The sequence below is a fragment of the Manis pentadactyla genome, chromosome 7 (genome assembly GCF_030020395.1).
Source record: "Manis pentadactyla isolate mManPen7 chromosome 7, mManPen7.hap1, whole genome shotgun sequence".
In the NCBI taxonomy this organism is placed as follows: Eukaryota; Metazoa; Chordata; class Mammalia; order Pholidota; family Manidae; genus Manis; species Manis pentadactyla.
In genome coordinates this window covers 61258987-61283642 of record NC_080025.1, presented here as the reverse complement: position 1 = coordinate 61283642, position 24656 = coordinate 61258987, and the positions used below count along the sequence as shown (strand labels likewise).

The window sequence follows — 24656 nt, the reverse complement described above, 5'->3', positions numbered from 1 at the left end:
GCAACACAGTGAAGACAAGTAGTGATTTTACAGCATCTCACTACGCTGATGGACAGTGATTTATGGGGTATGTGGGAGGGACTTGGTGAAGGGGGGAGTCTAGTAATCATAATGTTCCTCATGTAATTGTAGATTAATGATACCCAAAAAAAAAAAAAAAAAACTGGGTTTCCTCCAAAACACTGATAAACCATGAACTTAGTTATCATTATCACAACTCTCTTATTTTCTGTTTTACAGGCCCTCTGCTCTCTCAAATTTTTTTAGGATATCACTCCAATACCAAAAACATAAGATATCAAGTGCTGCTCTGAATTTTTCTTTTTTTTTAACTTGGTTCCCAATCACACAAGCTTCCACTTCAACTTTATTTCCTATTCTCAAATCCAGTCAATCAATAAGTTCAGTTGTTGTGTTTTCAGCTGAAATTGACTGTGGTTGACTCTTACCCATCTTTTAAAGACAGTTCTATGTCATTTCCTTCGTTTTGCTTTCCCTCATCTCTCTAGTTGGAACTAAAATCACTTCACTCTAAATTCATATAAAATTATAATATATTCAACATATACAAATATGTGTGATTTACTTGTTTGTTTTTTCACTCATAGGATACCTGTTATCCTAGTCCTTCAGGACATATGAGTGAAACAACTTCTATATGAATTCAGAGTGAAATGATATTTTCCTCCCAACCACTGTATTCCTCATGGCATCTCATAAATTGCTATAAATGAATATTACTGAAACTATGAATGAAAGATTTTTCTATCCAACAGACTACCTCAGGTTTACAGGGTTTTTTCTTTTGTCTCCCTTTCAGTCAAAGTTTTCCACCATATGAATAACACTAAATCCTAACCTGGAAACAACCACCACAAAAATTATCTCAAGTTAATAGCAATTCTTGAAAAGGGAAGTTTAATGTTAGTAAAGTATCACTTCTAGAAATTCATCAGTATGCAATGAAGACCAAACTGATATCATGAAAAGCAAAATAAAGTATCTGTTGGTATTACAAAGATTGGTAAATGATAAAAAGCAAAGTGTTATTAATTCTCTAAAAAGTCTGTATGTAAGTAGTTAAGAAATACATCAACAAATTCATACTTGCTACGTAGGTATGGATTACCAAAACATCAGATTCAGGTTAATATCTCAAGAATAAAATAAATAATGAAAAGAAAACAGGGTCTTAAAATGAATGATAAAAGGGTCTATAAATTTTAGCAAAATCCTGATGAGTCCAGGAAAGACAGTAGTGAGTTAAAGAACAGAACTTTAAAGGGCCTATGTGTAATGAATAACTAAACTGAAAACACATTAAAAATTTCACAAATTAAATGGTTTGCCAAAATAAACAGAATTTCATTTGAATGAAAATATAAGCTTACTATCCTATTACATTTAAGCCTGACATTAAAAAAAAATTAAGAAAATATCCAGTCATTAGAATACATGTTACTTTGAAATAAAAGAAGTGCAACAGTCTATTTCCTTCTCATGACAATAGATGAAAGTAGTAGTAGTATAATAGCTAGAAACTGAAAAATACAAACTAGTAAGAAATTAGTTAACAGATTCTCATATTGAATATTCAGGAGTTAAATTTCCATGACAAAGCACTCTAATTAAACACTGGAGCAAGCACAGTGTGCATGTTAACATAAACATGCCTAAGACTGCTTTCCTTTGAGATGCTGATTGCAAGGTTAGCCCTTGGCTAGAGTCTGAGAACTTGCATTTTTGCTCCCACCATTCTCTGATAAGTGTGGCTCACTGTGCCTAAACTGTTTATGCAAACAATATGGTTTATGGTGTACACCTGATTTCCTTCTGGGAATCTGGAATTTTGATACATGCTAGACGGAAGGTGCCTATGTTACCAACCCCCATAGAAACCCTAAGCAATGAGTCTCTGAAGCTTCCCTGGGAGACATTTCACATGTATTGTCACAACTCACTGCTGGAAGAACTAAGTGCATCCTGTGTGACTCTACTAGGGACTCGTGGATGCTTGTGCCTGGTTTCCTCCAGTTATCACTCCATGTAATTAAACATTAAATAATGTTTTATTAGTTTGCATTTTTCTCTTTACTGATTTTACTTTGTATCCTTCACATAAATCATAGCTGTGAGTACAACTATATGCTGAGTCTTGTGAGACCTACTAGCAAATCATAAAGTGCGACATAGGTAAAACCCATTCTTTACATTTAAACCAAGCCAAGGCATTAGCATTCACTAAACAGATTTTTTTAAGTTTTACATAATCCCCCACTCTTTTCCTATCCTGGCATGACATATGAAATGCAGTAGATATCTATGTAGGAAACGTCTAAATACTTTAAGGAACTAAAACCATTACGTGAAAAGGTAATTACTCTATATCTACCATTCTTTGAACAAAGCCCAGTAAATCAGACCTGTCCATTTTTTAAAGGATTCTTATAGTCACCCACAGCAAAAATAACAGAACTGCAGTTCTAAGTAATTTGGACCCTCAAAAAATATAAAAGCATAAGATTGATAGGAGGTCCTCTCTCCACAGATCCACAGACATATATACACACAGGGGACCCCTGACACACATGCAAAGACAGCCAGAGAGAAAATCAGACACAGAGATATACTTACATAGCCAAAGAGAAAGAGACACTCACATGGAGAAAGAAAAAGCCACAAACAGAAACAGATACAAAAACAGCATGTGCTGCTAATGGCTATTTTAAAAAACCAACCTTTAAAAAAAATCACAAATTTTGAAGATGTGGTATATATACACAATGGAATATTATTTAGCCATTAAAAAAGAATCCTGCCATTTGCAACAACATGGGTAGATCTAGAGGTTAGTGTGCTAAGTGAAATAAGCTAGGTGGAGAATGACAAATACCATATGACTTCACTTATTTGTGGAAAAACAAAACAAAACACAATGAACAAAAAGTAGATTCATAGACACTGAGAAGTGACTGGTGGTTACCATGGGGGAGGAGTTGGTGAAGGGAATAAAAGGGCCAAAGAATTCTCAATCATAATGTAAGTTGGTCATAGGAATGGTAGGTAGTATAACAGTAAGAATACAGCCAATGATTCTGTAACATCTTCGTACATTAACAGATAGTAACTGCACTAGTAGGGGTGAGGATTTAATACTACCGGTAAGTGTTGAATCGCTGTGTTGTACACATTAATTTCCATCACTAACCTTAGCATACTTTCTGTGTGAATAAAGGAAAAAATTGAGGTTGCCCAGAAAAATTGGATCTGATTTCATATCTAATATGGAAATTAATGTATAAATAACTCCATTACCATATATAGAAAAAAAAGAAGTAACTGGCTTAGCTATTTTCAACCTTTGGTATTTGGAGAAAACTTTGCTTCTTTCACAGTGCAGTATTTTCACACACTCTGCTCTGAATTATCTACCTGTGACCTTTAGCACACTACCAATAACCCTGGACATTGATTTGGTTCTTGGACATTAAGCCCCATTCTACCTGCTCCCCAGCAAGTTTCTTTGATAAGCTCTAATGATAAATTTTACTCTCAGAAATACTATGATCATAAAATCTATGTTCTTACAACTCATCAATAAACATAAAAATTGCTGGAACATATAAGCTTGTTCAGAAAAAGTAGTTGGTAGACATTAGATATAAAATAACAAGTTAAAGAAGTTGTTTCAGATTTGTTCCTTTTTAATTTCAAATAAAGCAAATTAGCTTATCAGTGAAAAACATTTACAAGATTTCTTCATTAATAAGAACTTTTTTAGCATGTATATAATTGTGTATCTCTCTCTAATCATATTCAATTTGATGCAGTGTTTGATGAAAACCTAGAGGAAAAGTGATTGGTGTGGAGTTAAGAATTTGCATCTATTTTAGATGGTCAAGAGCCATCACCAATCAATCAATGGCCTGTGAAGCTAAATGAACTTCAACATTATCAGAAGAAAATTTTAAGGAAAGAATAAAAGTTGAAGGCCATAAAAGGGGACACACATTAGCAAATAACAGTATACTGCCCCCCCCAAATTGATTCTGGTTGCTGCTCCAGGGCAACAATAACAAAGGATGTCTTTCCCTGATCAAGGGCAGAGCAAACTTTTTTGCTGGACAATAACAGTAACAGTTACTCAGTGCTTACAATGGGACAGGCACTATTTCCCAAATAAATCATGTTTTTATTATTTACTTAATTATCTATATACTACTCACTGAGGACAGGAGATAGCAATTCATTTCCAAATCTATCCATTTTTTTCCCTTTTATCATCACTAGGTTTCGGGTTAACACAGTACAAAATATCTCCTAAATTTTTCTTCTTCAGAGTCAAGGTTATAATTGCAATTACTAGAAAATCTCCATTTTTTTAGGCTATTGTAAATTTTATTTGCATATGTCATCTGTAGAATCACATTATTTCACATTAATGGTAAGTTTGGAATCTAACATTCAACTGAATGACAGAAATTTACATCACTGCACACTTCAAAGGGTAAGAAAATGACTATCTGACTAACCCATAAAAAACGACAATTTGACTAAACTAGTAGGGTAAAGTTAACATAACAAGCATCAATCATTAGTTGCAGTAGAGCACTCATATGGTTAGATTTGAATCCTGCTCAAAGGCTTACAATCTAATTAGACAACACAGATAAAACACTGGCCAAAAAAAAAAACGGAAAGACCATGAACATGAACTAAATAGGCATCAATTTAAGCTCTAACATGTTTATTCAAAGTTCAAAGAATTTTATAGGAAATAAAGTTTTGACAAGTAGAAAATAGAGCTTAAAATTAAATAAAGTGCTACCAAAGAACATCTGGAAACATGACAAAGAATGAAATGATAGAATATAATACTGATTACCTTAAGTAATATTAATTAACCAGTTATTTCACTGTATATGCAATGCTATATACTTTTCTCCCTTATGCAGATAGAAAGTCTTCTCACATAAATTCAACATGAAATTAATCAAGATCTAGATCTTCTGATCGACAAATTATCAACTTGACAGGGTAGCTAATGAATTTGCTAGCTGTCTAGCAACCAAATGCCACTGAGTCTTTTTACCTTGCTATCTGAATTTAAGACTGTCCTTAACTTCTGTTGTACCACAAATTCTCTCTTTAAGTTCATATTTACCAATAGAATCTCTATTATTTATTGCCCAACCATCCACCTCCATGTACAAACAGCTTCTGAAAATACTTCTAACAATAGAGGAAAAAAAACAGGAGATAAAAAGGGGATGTTCTTTAGCATGAAAGAAATATACAGTAAAATGGTATACCTTCTAAGTTAGCTCACAGTAAAATCTCCTCTAAATCCCAGACTGTAATGTGGTGATTACTGTGAAGTATTTGTACCATCATGTCCTCCACCATTCCTATCATGCTAAAAATCACATAAGCCTTTTTAGATTATCTAAATACAAATAAAGACTAGGAATGCAAACACAGAATTAGATAATCTATTTTAAAACAGTTTAAGGAACCTGACACTTTAATGAAGATTAACCTTTACTACTTTTTAATAAGTTACTATACTACTAGAACTAACTCTCCACTGTATTTACTTTTTTATTCTGACAATGTTTATTCTCAGCAAAATGCAACACCAAATAACACTTATTTTAATCACTAAGCCAATAAGTATACTGAACAGCATTATACAGTACAACTAACATCACTGAATATACACTTACTTTTCAGCAAAATCTTTACTTCTCCATTTTCTTTCTTAATCTCACTCATTACATTATGCTTCTTTTTATCTCTCTCTTTTTCTTTATCTCTCTCTTTAATTTTGTCTTTGATTTTATCTGAAAAACAAAATTAAGGAAACATTAAAACTATATACAATTTAATTTTTATCCATGAACTATAGTGTGATTTCTAGAATTACAAAATACCAAGAAGGTAAGTTGAAAAACAAACCTTTTTATTAACTCCTCTTACATTTTGGGAAGTATTTCTAAATGTCCTTTCATAAGTTGAACATGGAATACATAATATACATAATACACATATCAGAAACTATTAACATTTATTATTATACATTTCATCTAAAATTATTCTTTGCTTACTTCGTGTCAACTACAATATCAGACTAACTTAAAATCATTTAAAATTGTTCGCTAACTTTAAATTGAGACAGTATACTACAGTGGAAAAAGTGCTAGCTTTGAAGTTGGACATACCTGAATTGGTAACATAACTTTGGAAAAATTATTCAATCTTTGTTTCCTAATCCGTAAAGTGGTGGCTGATTTTTTTCTCCTAGGTTACTATGAGGACTAAATGAAGAAAGATATAAAATGATCACCCCAGAGCATGGTATATGTAAGACTAGATGTTAGTTTTCCCTTTCTCTTGTACCTTTTAAAAAGTATACAAGTGATCTGCCTAGCTGGTGATACTATATAGTATTAAAATAAAGGGTGTAAGAACTCTAGGAATCACTAAACCTGCATTAAAAGAATACAAACTTTGAGTTTATAAAATTGTTAGATGTCCTATTAATTTTTGTTTCTTCAATAAAGCTCCTATATACCCAAAAGACAAGATGCAGGGAATTTCAAAATAGTGATGTCGTCCTTGCGCTAAAAAAGGCTTACTACTGAAGACAAAGCCATGATGGAAGCACACAAAAGCTATAAAATATCCTTTAATGTAAGAGATTACATACTATATATGCATACTGCATAATTTCTTAAAATCCCTCCTCCATTCTATAAATACTACCCTAATTCAAGTTCTACTCACCTAATGATTAGATTACTGTGTAAATGAGCACTGCCCAACAGAAAGAAGTATAATGCTTACCACATATGTAAATTTAAACTTTCTAGTAGTCACATTAAACAAAAAGAAACAGGTAAAATTAGTTTAAATAATATATTTCATTTAACCAATATATCTAAAACACCATCATTTCAAAACAGAACCAATATTAAAAAATGATTGAGATATTTAATTTTTTTTTCTTAGTAAGAGTTCAAAACACAGTGTATATTTTAAACTTACGGTATACGGCAATTCAAAGTAGTTTCACTTTAAGTGTTCAACAGACACAGGAGACTAGTAGCTACCTTACAGAACAATTCAGGTCTAGACTACATAAACAGAAAACTATCAAAAAACAAAATTTATGTACTTAATATAACATTTAAAACTTACACTCATTAAAAATAAAAATGTAAATCCAAATAAGGTATTTTCCCCTATCAAACTGACAAAGTGCTTATTTAAAAATAACAATACTCAAAGCAGAAGAGAGGACAGCTGAAGGTATGGCAAACTTTAGATTAATTTGCTACTCTTACATTTATTTTTTTTTGGTACCATTAATCTACAATTACCTGAGGAACATTATGTTTACTAGATTCCCCCCTTCACCAAGTCCGCCCCACAAACCCCATTACGGTCACTGACCATCACCGTACTAAGATGCTCTAGATTTACTACTTGTCTTCTCTGAGTTGCACAGTCCTCCCCGTGCCTCCCCTCATATTATACATGCTAATCGTAATGCCCCCTTACTTTTTCCCCCCACCTTTTCCTTCCCTTCCTACCCATCCTTCCCAGTCCCTTTCCCTTTGGTAACTTTTAGTCCATTCTTGGGTTCTGTGATTCTACTGCTGTTTTGTTCCTTCAGTTTTTTCTTTGTTCTTATACTCCACATATGAGTGATATCATTTGGTACTTGTCTTTCTCCACTTGGCTTATTTCACTGAGCATAATACCCTGTCACTCCATCCATGTGGTTGCAAATGGTAGGATTTTTTTTCTTCTTATGGCTGAATAATATTCCATTGTGTATATGTACCACACCTTCTTTATCCACTCATCTACTGATGGACACTTAGGTTGCTTTCATTTCTTGGCTATGTAAATCGTGCTGCGAAAAACACAGGGGTGCATCTGTCTTTTTCAAACTGTACTGCTGTATTCTTAGGGTATATTCCTAGAAGTAGGATTCCTGGGTCAAATGGTATTTCTATTTTGAACTTTTTGAGGAAACTCCATACTGCTTTCCACAATGGGTGAACTAGTTTACATTCCCACCAGCAGTGTAGGAGGGTTCCCTTTTCTCCACAACCTCTCCAACATTTGTTGTTGTTTGTCTTTTGGATGGTGGTGATCCTAACTGGTGTGAGGTGGTATCTCATTGTGGTTTTAATTTGCATTTCTCTGATGACTAGCGATGGGGAGTATCTTTTCATGTGTCTGCTAGTCATTTGAATTTCTTCCTTGGGAACTGTCTGTTCAGCTCCTCTCCCCCTTTTTTATTGGATTGTTTGCTTTTTGTTTGTTAAGGTGCATGAGCTCTTTATTATTTTCGACGTCAACCCTTTATCAGATCTGTCATTTATGAATATATTCTCCCATACTGTAGGATGCCTTTTTGTTCTATTGATGGTGTCCTTTGCTGTACAGAAGCTTTTCAGCTTGATATAGTCCCACTTGTTCATTTTTGCTTTTGTTTCCTTTGCCCAGGGAGATACGTTCATGAAGAAGTCGCACATGCTTCTGTCCAAGAGATTTTTGCCTATGATTTTTTCTAAGAGTTTTATGGTTTCATGACTTACATTCAGGTCTTTGATCCATTTCAAATTTACTTTTGTGTATGGGGTTAGACAGTGATCCAGTTTCATTCTCTTATATGTAGCTGTCCAGTTTTGCCAACACCAGCTGTTGAAGAGGCTGTCATTTCCCCATTGTATGTCCATGGCTCCTTTATCATATATTAATTGACCATATATGTTTGGGTTAATGTTTGGAGACTCTATTCTGTTGCACTGGTCTGTGGGTCCATTCTTGTGTCGGTACCAAATTGTACTGATTACTGGGGCTTCGTACTAGAGCTTGAAGTTGGGGAGTGAGATCCCTCCTGCTTTATTCTTCCTTCTCAGGATTGCTTTGGCTATTGGGGGGTCTTTGGTGGTTCCATATGAATTTTTAAACTATTTGTTCCACTTCATTGAAGAGGGCTATTGGTAATCTGATAGGGATTGCATTGAATCTGTAGATTGCTTTGGGCAGGATGGCCATTTTGACTATATTAATTCTTCCTAGCCAAGAGCGTGGAATGAGTTTCCATTTGTTAGTGTCCTCTTTAATTTCTCTTAAGAGTGTCTTGTAGTTTTCAGGGCATAGGTCTTTCACTTCCTTCGTTAGGTTTATTCCTTGGTATTTGATTTTTTTTTATGTAATTATGAATGGAATTGTTTTCCTGATTTCTCTTACTGTTAGTTCATTGTTAGTCTATAGTAAAGCCACAGATTTCTGTGTATTAGTTTTGTATCCTGCAACTTTGCTGAATTCCAATATTAGATCTAGTAGGTTTGGAGTGGAGTCTTTACGGTTTTTTATGTACAATATCATGTCATCTGAAAATAGTGACAGTTTGACTTCTTCTTTACCAATCTGGATGCCTTGTATTTCTTTGTTTTGTCTGATTGCCATGGGTAGGACCTCCAGTACTATGTTCAATAACAGTGGGGAGAGTGGGCATCCCTGTCTTGTTCCTGATCTTAGAGGAAAAGCTTTCAGTTTCTCACTATTAAGTATGATGTAGGCTGTGGGTTTATCATATATGGCCTTTATTATGCTGAGGTACTTGCCCTCTATACCCATTTTGTTGAGAGTTTTTATCATGAATGGATGTTAAATTTTGTTGAATGCTTTTTCAGCATCTATGGAGATGATCATGTGGATTTTGTCCTTCTTTTCGTTTATGTGGTGGATGATGTTGATGGATTTTCAAATGTTGTACCATCCTTGCATCCCTGAGATGAATCCCACTCGATCATGGTGTATGTTCCTCTTGATGTATTTTTGAATTCGGTTTGCTAATATTTTGTTGAGTATTTTTGCATCTATGTTCATCAAGGATATTGGGCTGTAATTTTCTTTTTTTGTGGTGTCTTTGCCTGGTTTTGGTATTAGAGTGATACTGGTTTCATAGAGTGAGTTTGGAAGTATTCCCTTCTCTTCTATTTTTTGGAAAACTTTAAGGAGAATGGGTATTATGTACTCTGTATGTTTGATAAAATTCCACGGTAAATTCATCTGGCCCAGGGGTTTTGCTCTTGGGTAGTTTTTTGATTACCACTTCAATTTCATTGCTGGTAATTGGTCTATTTAGATTTTCTATTTCTTCCTTGGTCAGTCTTGGCAGGTTGTATTTTTCTAGGAAGTTGTCCATTTCTTCTAGGTTTTCCAGTATGTTAGCATATGGGTTTTCATAGTATTCTCTGATAATTCTTTGTATTTCTGTGGGTTCCATCATGATTTTTCCTTTCTCGTTTCTGATTCTGTTGATGTGTGTTGATTCTCTTTTTCTCTTAATAAGTCTGGCTAGAGGCTTATCTATTTTGTTTATTTTCTCAAAGAACCAGCTCTTCGTTTCACTGATTTTTTTCTTTTGTTTTATTCTTCTCAATTTTATTTATTTCTTCTCTCATCTTTACTATGTACCTCCTTCTGCTGACTTTGGGCCTCATTTGTTCCTCTTTTACCAATTTCGATAATTGTGACTTTAGACTATTCATTTGGGATTGTTCTTCGTTCTTTAAATATGCCTGGATTGCTATATACTTTCCTCTTAGAACTGCTTTTGCTGTGTCCCACAGAAGTTGGGGCTTTGTGTTGTTGTTGTCATTTGTTTCCATATATTGCTTGATCTCTACTTTAATTTGGTCATTGATTATTTAGGAGCATGTTGTTAAGCCTCCATGTGTTTGTGAGCCTTTTTGCTTTCTTTGTACAATTTATTCCTAGTTTTATACCTTCGTGTTCTGCGGAGTTGGGTGGTATAATTTCAATCTTTTTGAAATTACTGAGGCTCTTTTTGTGGCCTAGAATGTGGTCTACCTGGAAAATGTTCCATGTGCACTTTAGAACAATGTGTATCCTTCTGCTTTTGGGTGTAGAGTTCTATACATGTCTATTTAGGTCCATCTGTTCTAGTGTGTTGTCCAGTGCCTCTGTGTCCTTACTTATTTTCTGTCTGGTGGATCTGTCTTTTGGAGTGAGTGGTGTGTTGAAGTCTCCCAGAATGAATGCATTGCATTCTATTTCCTCTTTTAAGTCTGTTAGTATTTGTTTCACATATGTTGGTGCTCCTGTATTGGGTGCATATATATTTATAATGGTTATATCCTCTTGTTGGACTGAGCCCTTTATCATTATGTAATGTCCTTCTTTTTCTCTTGTTACTTTCTTTGTTTTGAAGTCTATTTTGTCTGATACTAGTACTGCAACACCTGCTTTTTTCTCCCTGTTGTTTCCATGAAATATCTTTTCCCATACCTTGACTTTTAGTCTGTGCATGTCTTTGGGTTTGAGGTGTATCTCTTGTAAGCAGCATATAGATGGTTCTTGCTCTTTTATCCATTCTATTATTCTGTCTTTTGATTGTTGCATTCAGTCCATTTACATTTAGGGTGATTATTGAAAGATGTGTACTTATTGCCATTGCAGGCTATAGGTTAGTGGTTACCAAAAGTTCAAGGTTAGCTTCTTTACTATCTTACCATCTAACTTAACTCACTTTTTGAGCTATTATAAACACAGTCTGATGATTCTTTTTTTCTCTCCCTTCTTATTTCTCCTCCTCCATTCTTTATATGTTAGGTGTTTTATTTTGTGATCTTTTGTGTTTCCTTTGACTGCTTTTGTGGGTAGTCGATTTTATTTTTTTGCCTTTATTTAGTATTTGGTTGGTCTACTTTCTTTTCTGTGATTTTATTTTCTCTGGTGACATCTATTTAGCCTTAGGAATGCTTCCATCTAGAGCAGTCCCTCTAAAATACCCTGTAGAGGTGGTTTGTGGGAGACAAATTCCCTCAACTTGCTTGTCTGGGAATAGTTTAATCCCTCCTTCATATTTAAATGATAATCGTGCTGGATACAGTATTCTTGCTTCAAGGCCCTTCTGTTTCATTGCATTAAATATATCATGCCATTCTCTGCTGGCCTTTAAGGTTCCTGTTGAGAAGTCTGATGATAACCTGATGGGTTTTCCTTTGCAGGTGACCTTTTTTCTCTCTTTGGCTGCCTTTAATACTCTGTCCTTGTCCTTGATCTTGGCAATTTTAATTATTATGTGTCTTGGTGTTGTCTTCCTTGTGTCCCTTGTGTTGGGAGTTCTGTGTGCTTCTGTGGTCTGAGCGACTATTTCCTCCCCCGGTTTGGGGAAGTTTTCAGCCATTATTTCTTCAAAGGCACTTTCTATACCTTTTTCTCTCTTCTTCTTCTTCTGGTACCCCTATAATGCAGATATTTTTCTGTTTGGATTAGTCACACAGTTCTCTTAATATTCTTTCATTCCTGGAGATCCTTTTATCTCTCTCTGCGTCAGCTTCTCTGCATTTTTGCTCTCTGATTTCTATTCCATTAACGGCCTCTTGCACCTTGTCCATTCTGCTATTAAGTCCTTCCAGAGATTGTTTTATTTCTGTATTCTCCCTACCAACTTTATCTACTAGCTGTTGCATTTTTCTCTGCAGCTCCATCAGCATGGTTATGACCTTTATTTTGAATTCTTTTTCAGGAAGATTGGTTAAATCTATGTCCCCAGGTTCCTTCTCCGTGGATGTCTGTGTGATTCTGGTCTGTATCAAATTCTTCTGCCTTTTCATGGCAATAGAGGTAGTTGTGGGGAGTTGGTGCCTGTGTTAGATGGGAGAATAATGTCCCTTCCCGCTTGCTCATTGACTTCCTCTCCTGCGAGAATGGTGACCCCTAGCAGCTTCTGCTGGGCAGCTGCGCTCCGATGGGGCCTCTTTATCTGGCCCTGGCGGCTGCAGGGGAGGCTCTGCATGGCTGCTGTGGGCTTGGCCAGTCTCAGGTTGCTGCTCCGCTATGGCGGGGCAGTGCCGGAGGGGAAACAGTCAGGAGGCTGTTTACTGCCATGGGGGGCCTCAGAGCTGCACTGCCGCCCAGGCGGTTAGGGCACCCAGAGGTCCCCGGGATTCCCAGCTGCTGGGCTGAGTGTGCTGGGACGCTTCTGTCCAGCTGTGAGGCTCCTGTCCCTTTAAAACTTTCAGAAAGCACTCTCTTTTCTTTTGTCCCACGGGCACCGGCTGTGGGAGCCCGCTCCCAGGCTTTACTGTTCCATTTCCCTCATATCCAGCACAGCACGCACTGTGCGTCTGCACTCCCAGTGCGGATGGCTAGGCCTGGGTATTTAGCAGTCCTGGGCTCCGTCTCCCTCCCCGCTCCAACTCCTCTCCTCCCGCCAGTGGGCTGGGGTGGGGGGTGCGCTCAGGTCCCACTGGGCCGCGACTTGTATCTTACCCCCTTCATGAGGTGCTGGGTTCTCGCAGGTGTAGATGTAGTCTGGCTGTTATACTGTATCTTCTGGTGTCTCTTTTAGGAATAGTTGTATTTGTTGTATTTTCAAAAATATATGTGGCTTTGGGAGGAGATTTCCGCTGCCCTACTCACGCCGCCATCTTGGCTCCTCTACTCTTACATTTTGATGTTTGAAGTCCTTGAAATCCTTCACAGGCTGTCATCCAGCCATAAAATGTTACTCCAAATAGCTATAGTTAAGATCATACATAAGTTAATATTTCCTAAGTAACCACACATTTTTCAATGAACTATTTATATATCACTTAAAATCACAACTGAAGAAAAGTCATCTGTCTCTGCATTTTTTTACAGTTATCCCTATTAATCTTATTATCTTAAAAGTGTTATTTTAATAACTACTAAACTTTTGAAGTTTACTAAATCTTAATATTTATACAGAAAAATCAAGTAAACAGCTCGATTTTCACAAAAATTAACAGCATCTCATAACTCCTGTGTATCCTTCCAGTCTTTACTGTAATGAGGCACAACCCTGATTTCTAACCAGAAAGATTAAAGTAACTGTAGAATTTTAATGGCATGTATAAAAAATGTGATATACTATAAACCTTCCATCACTAAATATAAATCTTTTTCTGAGTAAAATTTAGCTAGCTTATAAACAAAACTGTAATATGGTATAAACCATTTTTATAGACTATAAATATATTTACGTACTGAAGACTTTATTTTTTAGTTTTAGGTTCACAACAAAACTGAATGTACAGAGATTTCTCATATGTACTTCCTCCCTCTACACATCCTATTAAAAAATTATAATTAATATATTCAGATTCAGAAAGCAGACTAAAAGACAATAGTGTGAATTATTAAAAGCCTTTATTTTTAAGTGGCAAAAAATGTCTAAGTTTCTGCAGTAGTAGCTGATTAGTTTTGTAACACAAGAAAAAGGAGCTTGGAATATGCTTTCAAGTATGATATTAAATACAAATATTTCAAGTAAAAATAAGTTGAAGGTGTCAAGTCATTACACAAAAAATATCTATAGAAACAAAAACAATTGCATGGCCAAGAGGAATGACGGTCATACACAGCTGCAGTCACCTCCTACCTTACACCCAAAGCCATCTAAGCAAAGGAAGCAAACACAGATCATCCTACATATATGTAGTAAAAAGCATTTTTGTAGAACCACCGCAGCCTCAACCTATATACTTGTCTCGGTCTTTCAATCTACCCTTTACTTTCACCCTCCCTAGAATTTTTGTTTCTTGCCAAAACATATCCTTTTCAAAATACAACTTTGAATGCCTCCATTAAATCTTCTGTAATCACATTACAGATAACATATAGATTTTATGTTATATCTTTACATGTTACAGGTAAAAATGTTACAGCTATGAGAAAGTGGGAAGCCTATAAACTCAGAAGACCTAGGTTCAAGTTTAAGCTCTGCAACCTTAACAACTAACTTTCAGATCTCCAGTTTCAGCTGTAAAATGGAGTTTATATAAAGATTAAATAGGAAATATATACACAAGCATTTTGTAAAGTTATAAGCCTTATGAATGTAGACTATTATTATCTACGTCTGTATCTATCCATAATATTGAGTCATAAGAAACGTTTAACAATTTAGACCACTGTCTTTAAAATCCCAACTCTGCTGCTACCCAACTGTAATGCATTTGTATTTATAAAAGCCACTTCTAGATCTTCTCATAAGAAAAACAGTTCCCAGCCATCATGTTTACTGTCATTTATTGTTCTTTTAAAAGTTGTCATCCTTAGTTTTACTCATTTCTTTTCATGTCCAAGAATTTATAGAGATTTATCCTTTATGGCCTAATCTAAGGCTTGGAATGGATTTCTAACTCACCTTCCCACTACAATTCTTAGAATAAAAAGTAAGAATTATTCTACCGTAGAATAAGAAATTATCTGTTCTGAAAAGTCCAATTTAAGTACCGTAAGTTTTATTTAAAAACAAAAAGGGTGGTAGGAGACAGAGAAAACAGATGCAAAAAGACCCATGATACAGGTTGAACCTAAAGAAGCAAAAGGAGTATGAGAATGGGGGAAAGAAAAAGGAATAAATGACTAAGTCATTATCAACCAAGAACAGACTATAAATTATAAATATGTGTACACACACACACACACAGGGGCTAAAGATATACCTTACATGTGAAAGTTAATATAAAAGAGAAAGCTGATTAAAATACTGTCAAACAATACATAAAGGATTTTCAAACATATGGTCAATTTATGACTTAGTAGTGCATGCCATATATGCAGCAACATAACCTGTATTTCATTCACATGATACATTTCTATTGAGCACTGTTTGCAAAAGATAAAAATGAATAACAGTGCTACACCGAAGTATCTTACAGTCAATATCAGTTAATTCATTCTAAGTATCATTTTCGAAAACCAGTTCTTAAATCAAAATCATTTTTTTTTCATCTGGTTATAAAATTCACTAGTCTCCACTACTATTAAAGCCATTATAATAACATGGGGATGAAAACAGACACATACACAAAGATATACAAATATTAGGTGAATAACTCCAATAAGAGAGTAGAACATAAAAAGCATGGTGAGAGTATCTAAGAGATTTGTTATATACATTAATAACCCATTTACCTGAAAACTTCAAAATTAATAGATTTCCGGATAACAAGACTCTGCCACTTAATTTTTTACCATACTATTAATTTTCAAAGATGTACAACATACTTCCCTGCTTTCAAAAATATAAGTCTTTTTTCATTTTAACAAAAATTTTAACTCTCATCATACCCATATTGATGACCTCAAAAACAGACAAAAAAATCTAATTTTTCAAAGCTAAAAAACAACAGTAGAATATAGTTCCATTATTCTCTCAGCTGTCATTTATTACTCCAGGTAAGAGAAATGACAGTTACATAACTTCTGGCATTCACCAAAAATTCTCATTTACTCTATGCCAGCAAAGAAACAAGACCAGGTCCATGAGCACTCTAGAGTATAATAGAGTAAAATAGTTCTCTATCTCCAGCTCTATTACAGCAAATTTCACACTATTCCAGTTAGTGACAAACGGATCTTTTTCCTTATTTTCCCTGCTCCTGTACCTACCACTAAATGTTCCTTGAGGGCAGAGAAAGATTTGTCTCAATATATTACTTGATCAATGCATGAAACAGGTCCTGTGATAAAGAGAGAAATTACTGTGTTGTCTGCTACAGTACATCATGACCTTCTCTCCTATAAAGTGCTCTGGGTTAATCTTTGTTAATCCTTCCTTCTTTTCCTCTGCCATGCCACAGCAAGAAAGGGAATTTTTAATCCTTAAAACCTTTCAGGACGAGTTCCTCAAATTTACTTTCCTTTTCTAACTGGCCTAATCACTTTTGACATAAAGTTCCAACGTTTAATGAATCTACACCTCTAGGAACATTAGGGATCCACAATTTTTTTGCGTCTCAATAAAGAGAAATAATTTTCCCCAAAAGATAATGGCTAATTTCTTTTAAATGTAGAACTTCTTTATATAAATAGCTCTTACAATTTAATACTCAAAAAAGAATATGAAAATAAAAATTTTAAAAGAAAACAAAAAACACAGAAAGGTACAAAGGATATAACACAAGCAAATTTCAAAGAATGTTAATGTCAAATAAATATGAAAAGATGTTCAACCTTACCAGCATTCAAACAAATATAATTTGAAACAATAACATAAAACCATCTTCTCTTATCAAATTGACGATTTTTCTTAAAACTTAGAATAACCAGCGCTGGCAAAGATGGAGTGAAACAGGAATGTCTACATAATGGTAACGAGTATAAATTGATAGTCTTACTGGAAGGCAATTTAACATTATGTTGAAAAAGCACTAAAACTGATCATTCCTTTTATCTCACAATTCCCCTGCTAGGATATAGTAAAAAGGAAATAACCAAGCTTGCACAAATATACAAGATCTTCATCCCATATTATTTATAATAGTGAAAAACTAAATTATTGAAATGTTTAATAATGGAGATTGGTTAAATAAATTTGGGTACATTCATAAATGGAAAATTATGAAGCCATTAAAAATCAGGTTGAATAGTTAACAGCATGGAGAAAATGTGCGTGATATGCTACACAGAAATTGCAAGTTAATATATATAAATGAAAATCTATAAAGGGATCCCTAATCTGTCATATATATATGGTTGTGAATGTATATCTTTCTGTATATATGTATATATACACATGTACTTGCATATATTTATGTGTATACATCTGTATATACACATTCATACAGATACACACACACACATACACACATTATAAGCAGGTATCTTAAAACAAGGAAATTGTTTGTTTAACAGTTTAAATGAGTAAGAGTTGGAGTTCCCAGTCCTCCCACCCTCATTCCACACAGTCAGATGATCATGGTGTATGATCCTCTTGATGTATTTTTGAATTCAGTTTGCTAATATTTTGTTGAGTATTTTTGCATCTACGTTCACCAGGGATACTGATCTGTAGTTTTCTTTTTTGGTGGGGTCTTTGCCTGGTTTTGGTATTAGGGTGATGTTGGCTTCATAGATTGAGTTTGGGAGTATTCCCTACTCTTCCATTTTTTGGAAAACTTTAAGGAGGATGGGTATTATGTCTTCTCTGTATGTCTGATAAAATTTCGAGGTAAATCCATCTGGCCCGGGGGTTTTGTTCTTTGGTAGTTTTTTGATTACCGCTTCAATTTTGTTGCTGGTAATTGGTCTGTTTAGATTTTCTGTTTCTTTCTGGGTCAGTCTTGGAAGGTTGTATTTTTCTAGGAAGTTGTCCATTTCTCCTAGGTTTCCCAGCTTGTTCGCATATAGGTTTTCATAGTACTCTCTAATAATTCTTTGTATTTCTGTGGGTTCCGTCGTGGTTTTTCCTTTCTCGTTTCTGATTCTGTTGATGTGTGTTGACTCTCTTTTCCTCTTAAGTCTGGCTAGAGGCTTATCTATTTTGTTTATTTTCTCGAAGAACCAGCTCTTGGTTTCATTGATTTGTTTCTATTGTTTTATTCTTCTCAATTTTATTTATTTCTTCTCTGATCTTTATTATGTCCCTCCTTCTGCTGACCTTAGGTCTCATTTGTTCTTCTTTTTCCAATTTTGATAATTGTGACATTAGACCATTCACTTGGGATTGTTCTTCCTTCTTTAAATATGCCTGGATTGCTATATACTTTCCTCTTAAGACTGCTTTTGCTGTATCCCACAGTAGTTGGGGCTTTGTGTTGTTGTCATTTGTTTCCATATATTGCTGGATCTCCATTTTAATTTGGTCATTGATCCATTGATTATTTAGGAGCGTGTTGTTAAGCCTCCATGTGTTTGTGAGCCTTTTTGCTTTCTTTGTACAATTTATTTCTAGTTTTATGCCTTCATGGTCTGAAAAGTTGGTTGGTAGGATTTCAATCTTTTGGAATTTTCTGAGGCTCTTTTTGTGAGTGAGTATGTGGTCTATTCTGGAGAATGTTCCGTGTGCACTTGAGAAGAATGTGTATCCTGTTGCTTTTGGATGTAGAGTTCTATAGATGTCTATTAGGTCCATCTGTTCTAGTGTGTTGTTCAGTGCCTCTGTGTCCTTACTTATTTTCTGTCTGGTGGATCTGTCCTGTCCTTTGGAGTGAGTGGTGTGTTGAAGTCTCCCAAAATGAATGCATTGCATTCTATTTTCTCCTTTAATTCTGTTAATATTTGTTTCACATATGTTGGTGCTCCTGTATTGGGTGCATATGTATTTATAATGGTTATATCCTCTTGTTGGACTGAGCCCTTTATCATTATGTAATGTCCTTCTTTATCTTTTGTTGCTTTCTTTATTTTGAAGTCTATTTTCTCTGATACTAGTATTGCAGCACCTGCTTTTTTCTCTCTGTTGTTTGCATGAAATATATTTTTCCATCCCTTGACTTTAAGTCTGTGCATGTCTTTGGGTTTGAGGTGAGTCTCTTGTAAGCAACATATGGATGGGTCTTGCTTTTTTATCCATTCTATTACTCTGTGTCTTTTGATTGGTGCATTCAGTCCATTTACATTTAGGGTGATTATTGAAAGGTATGTACTTATTGCCATTGCAGGCTTTAAGTTTGTGGTTACCAAAGGTTCAAGGTTAGCTTCTTTACTATCTTACTGTCTAACTTAACTCACTTATTGAGCTATTATAAACATGGCCTGATGATTCTTTATTTCTCTCCCTTCTTATTCCTCCTCCTCCATTCTTCATATGTTGGGTGTTTTGTTCTGTGCTCTTTTTAGGAGTGCTCCCATCTACAGCAGTCCCTGTAAGATGCCCTGTAGAGGTGGTTTGTGGGAGGCAAATTCCCTCAACTTTTGCTTGTCTGGGAATTGTTTAATCCCTCCTTCATATTTAAATGATAATCGTGCTGGATACAGTACGGTTCGAGGCCCTTCTGTTTCATTGCATTAAGTATATCATGCCATTCTCTTCTGGCCTGAAGGGTTTCTGTTGAGAAGTCTGATGATAGCCTGATGGGTTTTCCTTTGTAGGTGACCTTTTTTTTCTCTCTGGCTGCCTTTAATACTTTGTCCTTGTCTTTGATCTTTGCCGTTTTAATTATGTGTCTTGGTTTTGCACTCCTTCGATCCCTTGTCATGGGAGTTCTGTGTACCTCTGTGGTCTGAGAGGCCATTTCCTCCCCTAGTTTGGGGAAGTTTTCAGCAATTATTTCTTCAAAGACACTTTCTATCCCTTTTTCTCTCTTCTTCTTCTTCTGGTACCCCTATAATGTGGATATTGTTCTGTTTCAATTGGTCACACAGTTCTCTTAAAATTCTTTCATTCCTGGAGATCCTTTTATCTCTCTCTGCATCAGCTTCTCTGCGTTCCTGTTCTGTTTTCTAGTCCATTAATGGTCTCTTGCATCTCGTCCATTCTGCTTTGAAGTCCTTCCAGAGATTGTTTTATTTCTGTATTCTCCCTCCTTAGTTCTTGCATTCCATCAGCATGGTTATAACTTTTGTTTTGACTTCTTTTTCAGGAAGATTGGTTAAATCTATCTCCCCAGGTTCCTTCTCAGGGGAAGGTGTCGAAGATGTCTGGGTTAGTCTTGTCTGGATCAAATTTTTTTGCCTTTTCATGTTGATAGGTGCAGTGGCATGCTATTGACTCGTCTGTCAGCTGGGAGAGCCAAGACTCTTTCCAGTTGCTCCTGGCCTTTCTTTACTGGGACAACTGCGACCCCTAGTGGCTTGTGTTGGGCAACTGCATGTAGACTGGGTCTCTGTATCTTGCCCGGCCGGTATGGAGGAAGCTCCCTTGCTGTGGGCGTGGCCAGCCTCAGGCTGCTGCTCTGCTATGGCGGGGCCCTGGAGGGGTAATGGACGGGGGGCTATTTGGCTGTTTACTTCCGTGAGGGGTCTCAGAGCTGCTGCCTAGGGGGTTAGTGCACCCAGAGTTCCCTGGAATTTCCAGCTGCTGGACTGTGACCTGGGATGCTTCCGTCCAGTTGCAGGATCCCTGTCCCTTTAAGACTTTCAAAAAGCACTCGCGTTTCTTTGTCTCAGGGGCGCCAGCTGCGGGACCCACTCACAGGTCTTACTGTCCTGCTTCCCTAGTTTCCAGCACCCCATGCATGCACTGTGTGTCTGTGCTCTGGTGTGGATGGCTAGGGCTGGGTGTTTAGCAGTCCTGGGCTCCCTCTCCCTTCCCGCTCTGACTCCTCTCCTCCTGCAGGGAGCTGGGGTGAGGGGCCTCGGGTCCCGCCGGGCTGCAGCTTGTATCTTACCCCTTTTACCAGGTGCTGGGTTCTCGCAGGTGTGGATGTAGTCTGGCTGTTGTCCTGTGTCTTCTGGTCTCTCTTTTAGGGATAGTTGTATTTGTTGTATTTTCAAAAACATATATTTTTGGGAGGAGATTCCCACTGTCCTACTCATGCCGCCATCTTGGCTCCGCCTCTGGAGTGTATTCTTTAGGGTTTTTATGTACAATATCATGGCATCTGCAAACTGTGACAGTTTAATTTCTTCTTTACCTATCTGGATGCCTTGTATTTCTCTGTGTTGTCTGACTGCCGGGGCGAGGACCTCCAGAACTACGTTGAATAAAAGTGGAGGAAGTAGGCATCCTTCTCTTGTTCCCAATCTTAAAGGAAAGGCTTTCAGCTTCTCACTGTTAAGTATGATGTTGGCTGTGGGTTTGTCATATATGGCCTTTATTATGTTGAGGTACTTGCCCTCTATACCCATTTTGTTGAGAGTTTTTATCATGAAAGGATGTTCAATTCTGTCAAATGCTTTTTCGGCATCTATAGAGATGATATGTGGTGTGTGTCCTTCATTTTGTTGATGTGGTGGGTGATGTTAATGGATTTTCAAATGCTGTATCATCCTTGCATCCCTGGAATAAATCCTATTTGATCATGATGGATGATCTTTCTGATGTATCTTTGAATTCGGTTTGCTAATATTTTACTGGGTATTTTTACATCTATGTTCATCAGGGATATTGGTCTGCGATTCTCTTTTTTTTGTGGTGTCTTTGCATGGTTTTGGTATTAGAGTGATGCTGGCCTCATATAATGAGTTTGGAAGTATTCCCTCCAAACTTTAAGGATGATGGCTATGAGGTCTTCACTAAGAAAATGTTTGATAAAATTCAGCGGTTGAGCCATCTGATCCAGGAGTTTTGTTCTTAGGTAGTTTTTTGATTACCAATTCAACTTCATTGCTGTTAACTGGTCTGCTCAGATTTTCTGCTTCTTTCTGGGTCAGCCTTGGAAGATTGTATTTTTCTAGAAAGTCCATTTCTTCTAGGTTATCCAGTTTGTTAGCATATAGTTTTTCATAGTATTCTGTAATAATTCTTTGTATTTCTGTGGTGTCTGCAGTGATTTTTCCTTTCTCATTTCTTATTCTGTTTATGTGTGTAGACTCTCTACTTTTCTTGATAAGTCTGGCTAGGGATTTATCTATTTTGTTTCTGAAAGAAGCAGCTCTTCCTTTCATTGATTCTATTGTTTTATTCTTCTTGATTTTATTTATTTCTGCTCTAATCTTTATTATGTCTCTCCTTCTACTGACTTTGGGCCTCATTTGCACTTCTTTATCTAGTTTCATTAACTGTAAGTTTAGACTGTTCATATGGGATGGTTCTCCTTTCTTGAGGTAGGTCTGTATTGCAATATATTTTCATCTTAGCACAGCCTTCGCTACATCCCACAGATTTTGTGGTGTTTAATTATTGCTTTCATTTGTGTTCATATATAGCTTGATCTCTGTTTTAATTTGGTCACTGATCCATTGATTATTTAGGTGCATTTTGTTAAGCCTCCACGTGTTTGTGGGATTTTTCATTTTCTTTGCATAATTTATTTGTGTTTCATACCTTTGTGGTCTGAGAAGCTGGTTGGTACAATTTCAATCTCTCTGAATTTACTGAGGATCTTTTTGTGGTTTAGTATATGAACTATTCTTGAAAATATTCCATGTGCACTTGAGAACAATGTGTATCCTACTGTTTTTGGGTGTAGAGCTCTGTAGATGTCTGTTAGGTCCATCTGTTCTAAAATGTTGTTCAGTGCCTCTGTGTCCTTACTTATTTTGTCTGGTGGATCTGTCCTTTGGAGTGAGTGGAGTGTTGAAGTCTCCTAGAATGAATGCATTGCATTCTATTTCCCCTTTTAATTCTGTTAGTATTTGTTTCACGTATGTAGGTGCTCCTTTGTTGGGTGCATAGATATTTATAATGGTTATATCCTCTTGTTGGATTGACACCTTTGTCATTATATAATGTCTTTCTTTGTCTCTTCTGACTGTCTTTGTTTTCAAGTCTATTTTGTCTGATACAAGTACTGCAACTCCTGCTTTTCTCTCCCTATTACTGGCATGAAATATCTTTTTCTATCTCTTCACTTTTAGTCTGTGTATGTCTTTGGGTTTGAAGTTAGTCTCTTGTAGGCAGCATATAGATGAGTCTTATTTTTTTATACATTCAGTGACTCTGTCTTTTGATTGATGCATTCAGACCATTTACATTTAGGGTGATTATCAATAAGTATGTACTTTTTGCCACTGCAGGCTTTAGATTCTTGGTTACCAAAGGTTCAAGGGTAACTTTCTTACTATCTAAGCGTCTAAGTTAACTCACTTAGTATGCTATTACAAACACAATCTAAAGGTTTTTTTTTTTTCTCCTCCTTTTTCTTCCTTCTCCATTCTTTATATATTAGGTATCATATTCTGTATTCTTTATCTATCCCTTGATTGACTTTGGGGATAGTTAATATAATTTTGCATTTGCTTAGTAATTAGCTGTTCTTTCTTTACTGTGGTTTTATTTCCTCTGGTGACAGCTATTAAACCTTAAGAACACTTCCATCTATAGCAGTCCCTCCAAAATACACTGTGGAGACGGTTTATGGAAGGTAAATTCTCTCAGCTTTTGCTTATCTGGAAATTGTTTAATCCCTCCTTCAAATTTAAGTGATAATCTTGCTGGATAGAGTATTCGTGGTTCGAGGCCCTTCTGCTTCATTGCATTAAATATATCATGCTACTCCCTTCTGGCCTGTAAGGTTTCTGTTGAGATGTCTGATGATTGCCTGATGGGTTTTCCTGTGTATATGATCTTTTTTCTCTCTCTGGCTGCTTTCATCTTTGATCTTTGCCATTTTAATTATTATGTCTTGGTGTTGTCTTCCTTGGGTTCCTTGTGTTGGGTAATGTTTGCACCTCCATGGCCTGAGAGACTATCTCCTTTCCCATTTTTGGGAAATTTTCAGCAATTACCTCCTCAAAGATACTTGCTATCCCTTCTTCTGTCTCTTCTTCTGGTAATCTATAATACGAATATTGCTCCATTTGGATTGGTCACACAGTTCTCTCAATATTCTTTCTTTCCTAGAGATCCTTTTTCTTGCTCTGCCTCAGCTTCTTTGTATTCCTCTTCTCTAATTTCTATTTCATTATTGTCTCCTCCACCATATCAAATCTGCTTTTAAATCCCTCCATTGTATTCTGTAATGATAGAATCTCTGACCTGAATTCATTCCTGAGTTCTTGAATATTTTTCTGTACCTCCAGGAGCATGTTTATGATTTTTATTTTGAAATCTCTTTTCAAAGATTCATGGGTTCAGTTTCACTTGACCCTTTCTCTGGTGTTTGTGGGATTTTGGTTTGAACCATGTTCATTTGACATGTTATATTTGTATGTGGTGCCCTCTAGTGCCCATAAGCTCTTCTCTCTGGAGCTGCCCAGCCTCTGGAGCAATGTCGGGCATTGCAGGGGAGTGGTGTTGGTGCCTG

The 24656-nt window shown here is 36.1% G+C and overlaps 1 protein-coding gene across 2 annotated transcripts in view; it reads right to left on the bottom strand.

Annotated features, from left to right (window-relative positions):
* Positions 1-24656, bottom strand: part of RSBN1L (round spermatid basic protein 1 like) — a 151528-nt gene that overhangs the window by 58378 nt on the left and 68494 nt on the right. For both annotated transcript variants that reach the window (XM_057504432.1, XM_036892467.2), the window contains one exon: positions 5727-5843. In XM_057504432.1, the coding sequence (XP_057360415.1) occupies positions 5727-5843 (117 nt within the window). The remainder of the gene's footprint in view (positions 1-5726; positions 5844-24656) is intronic.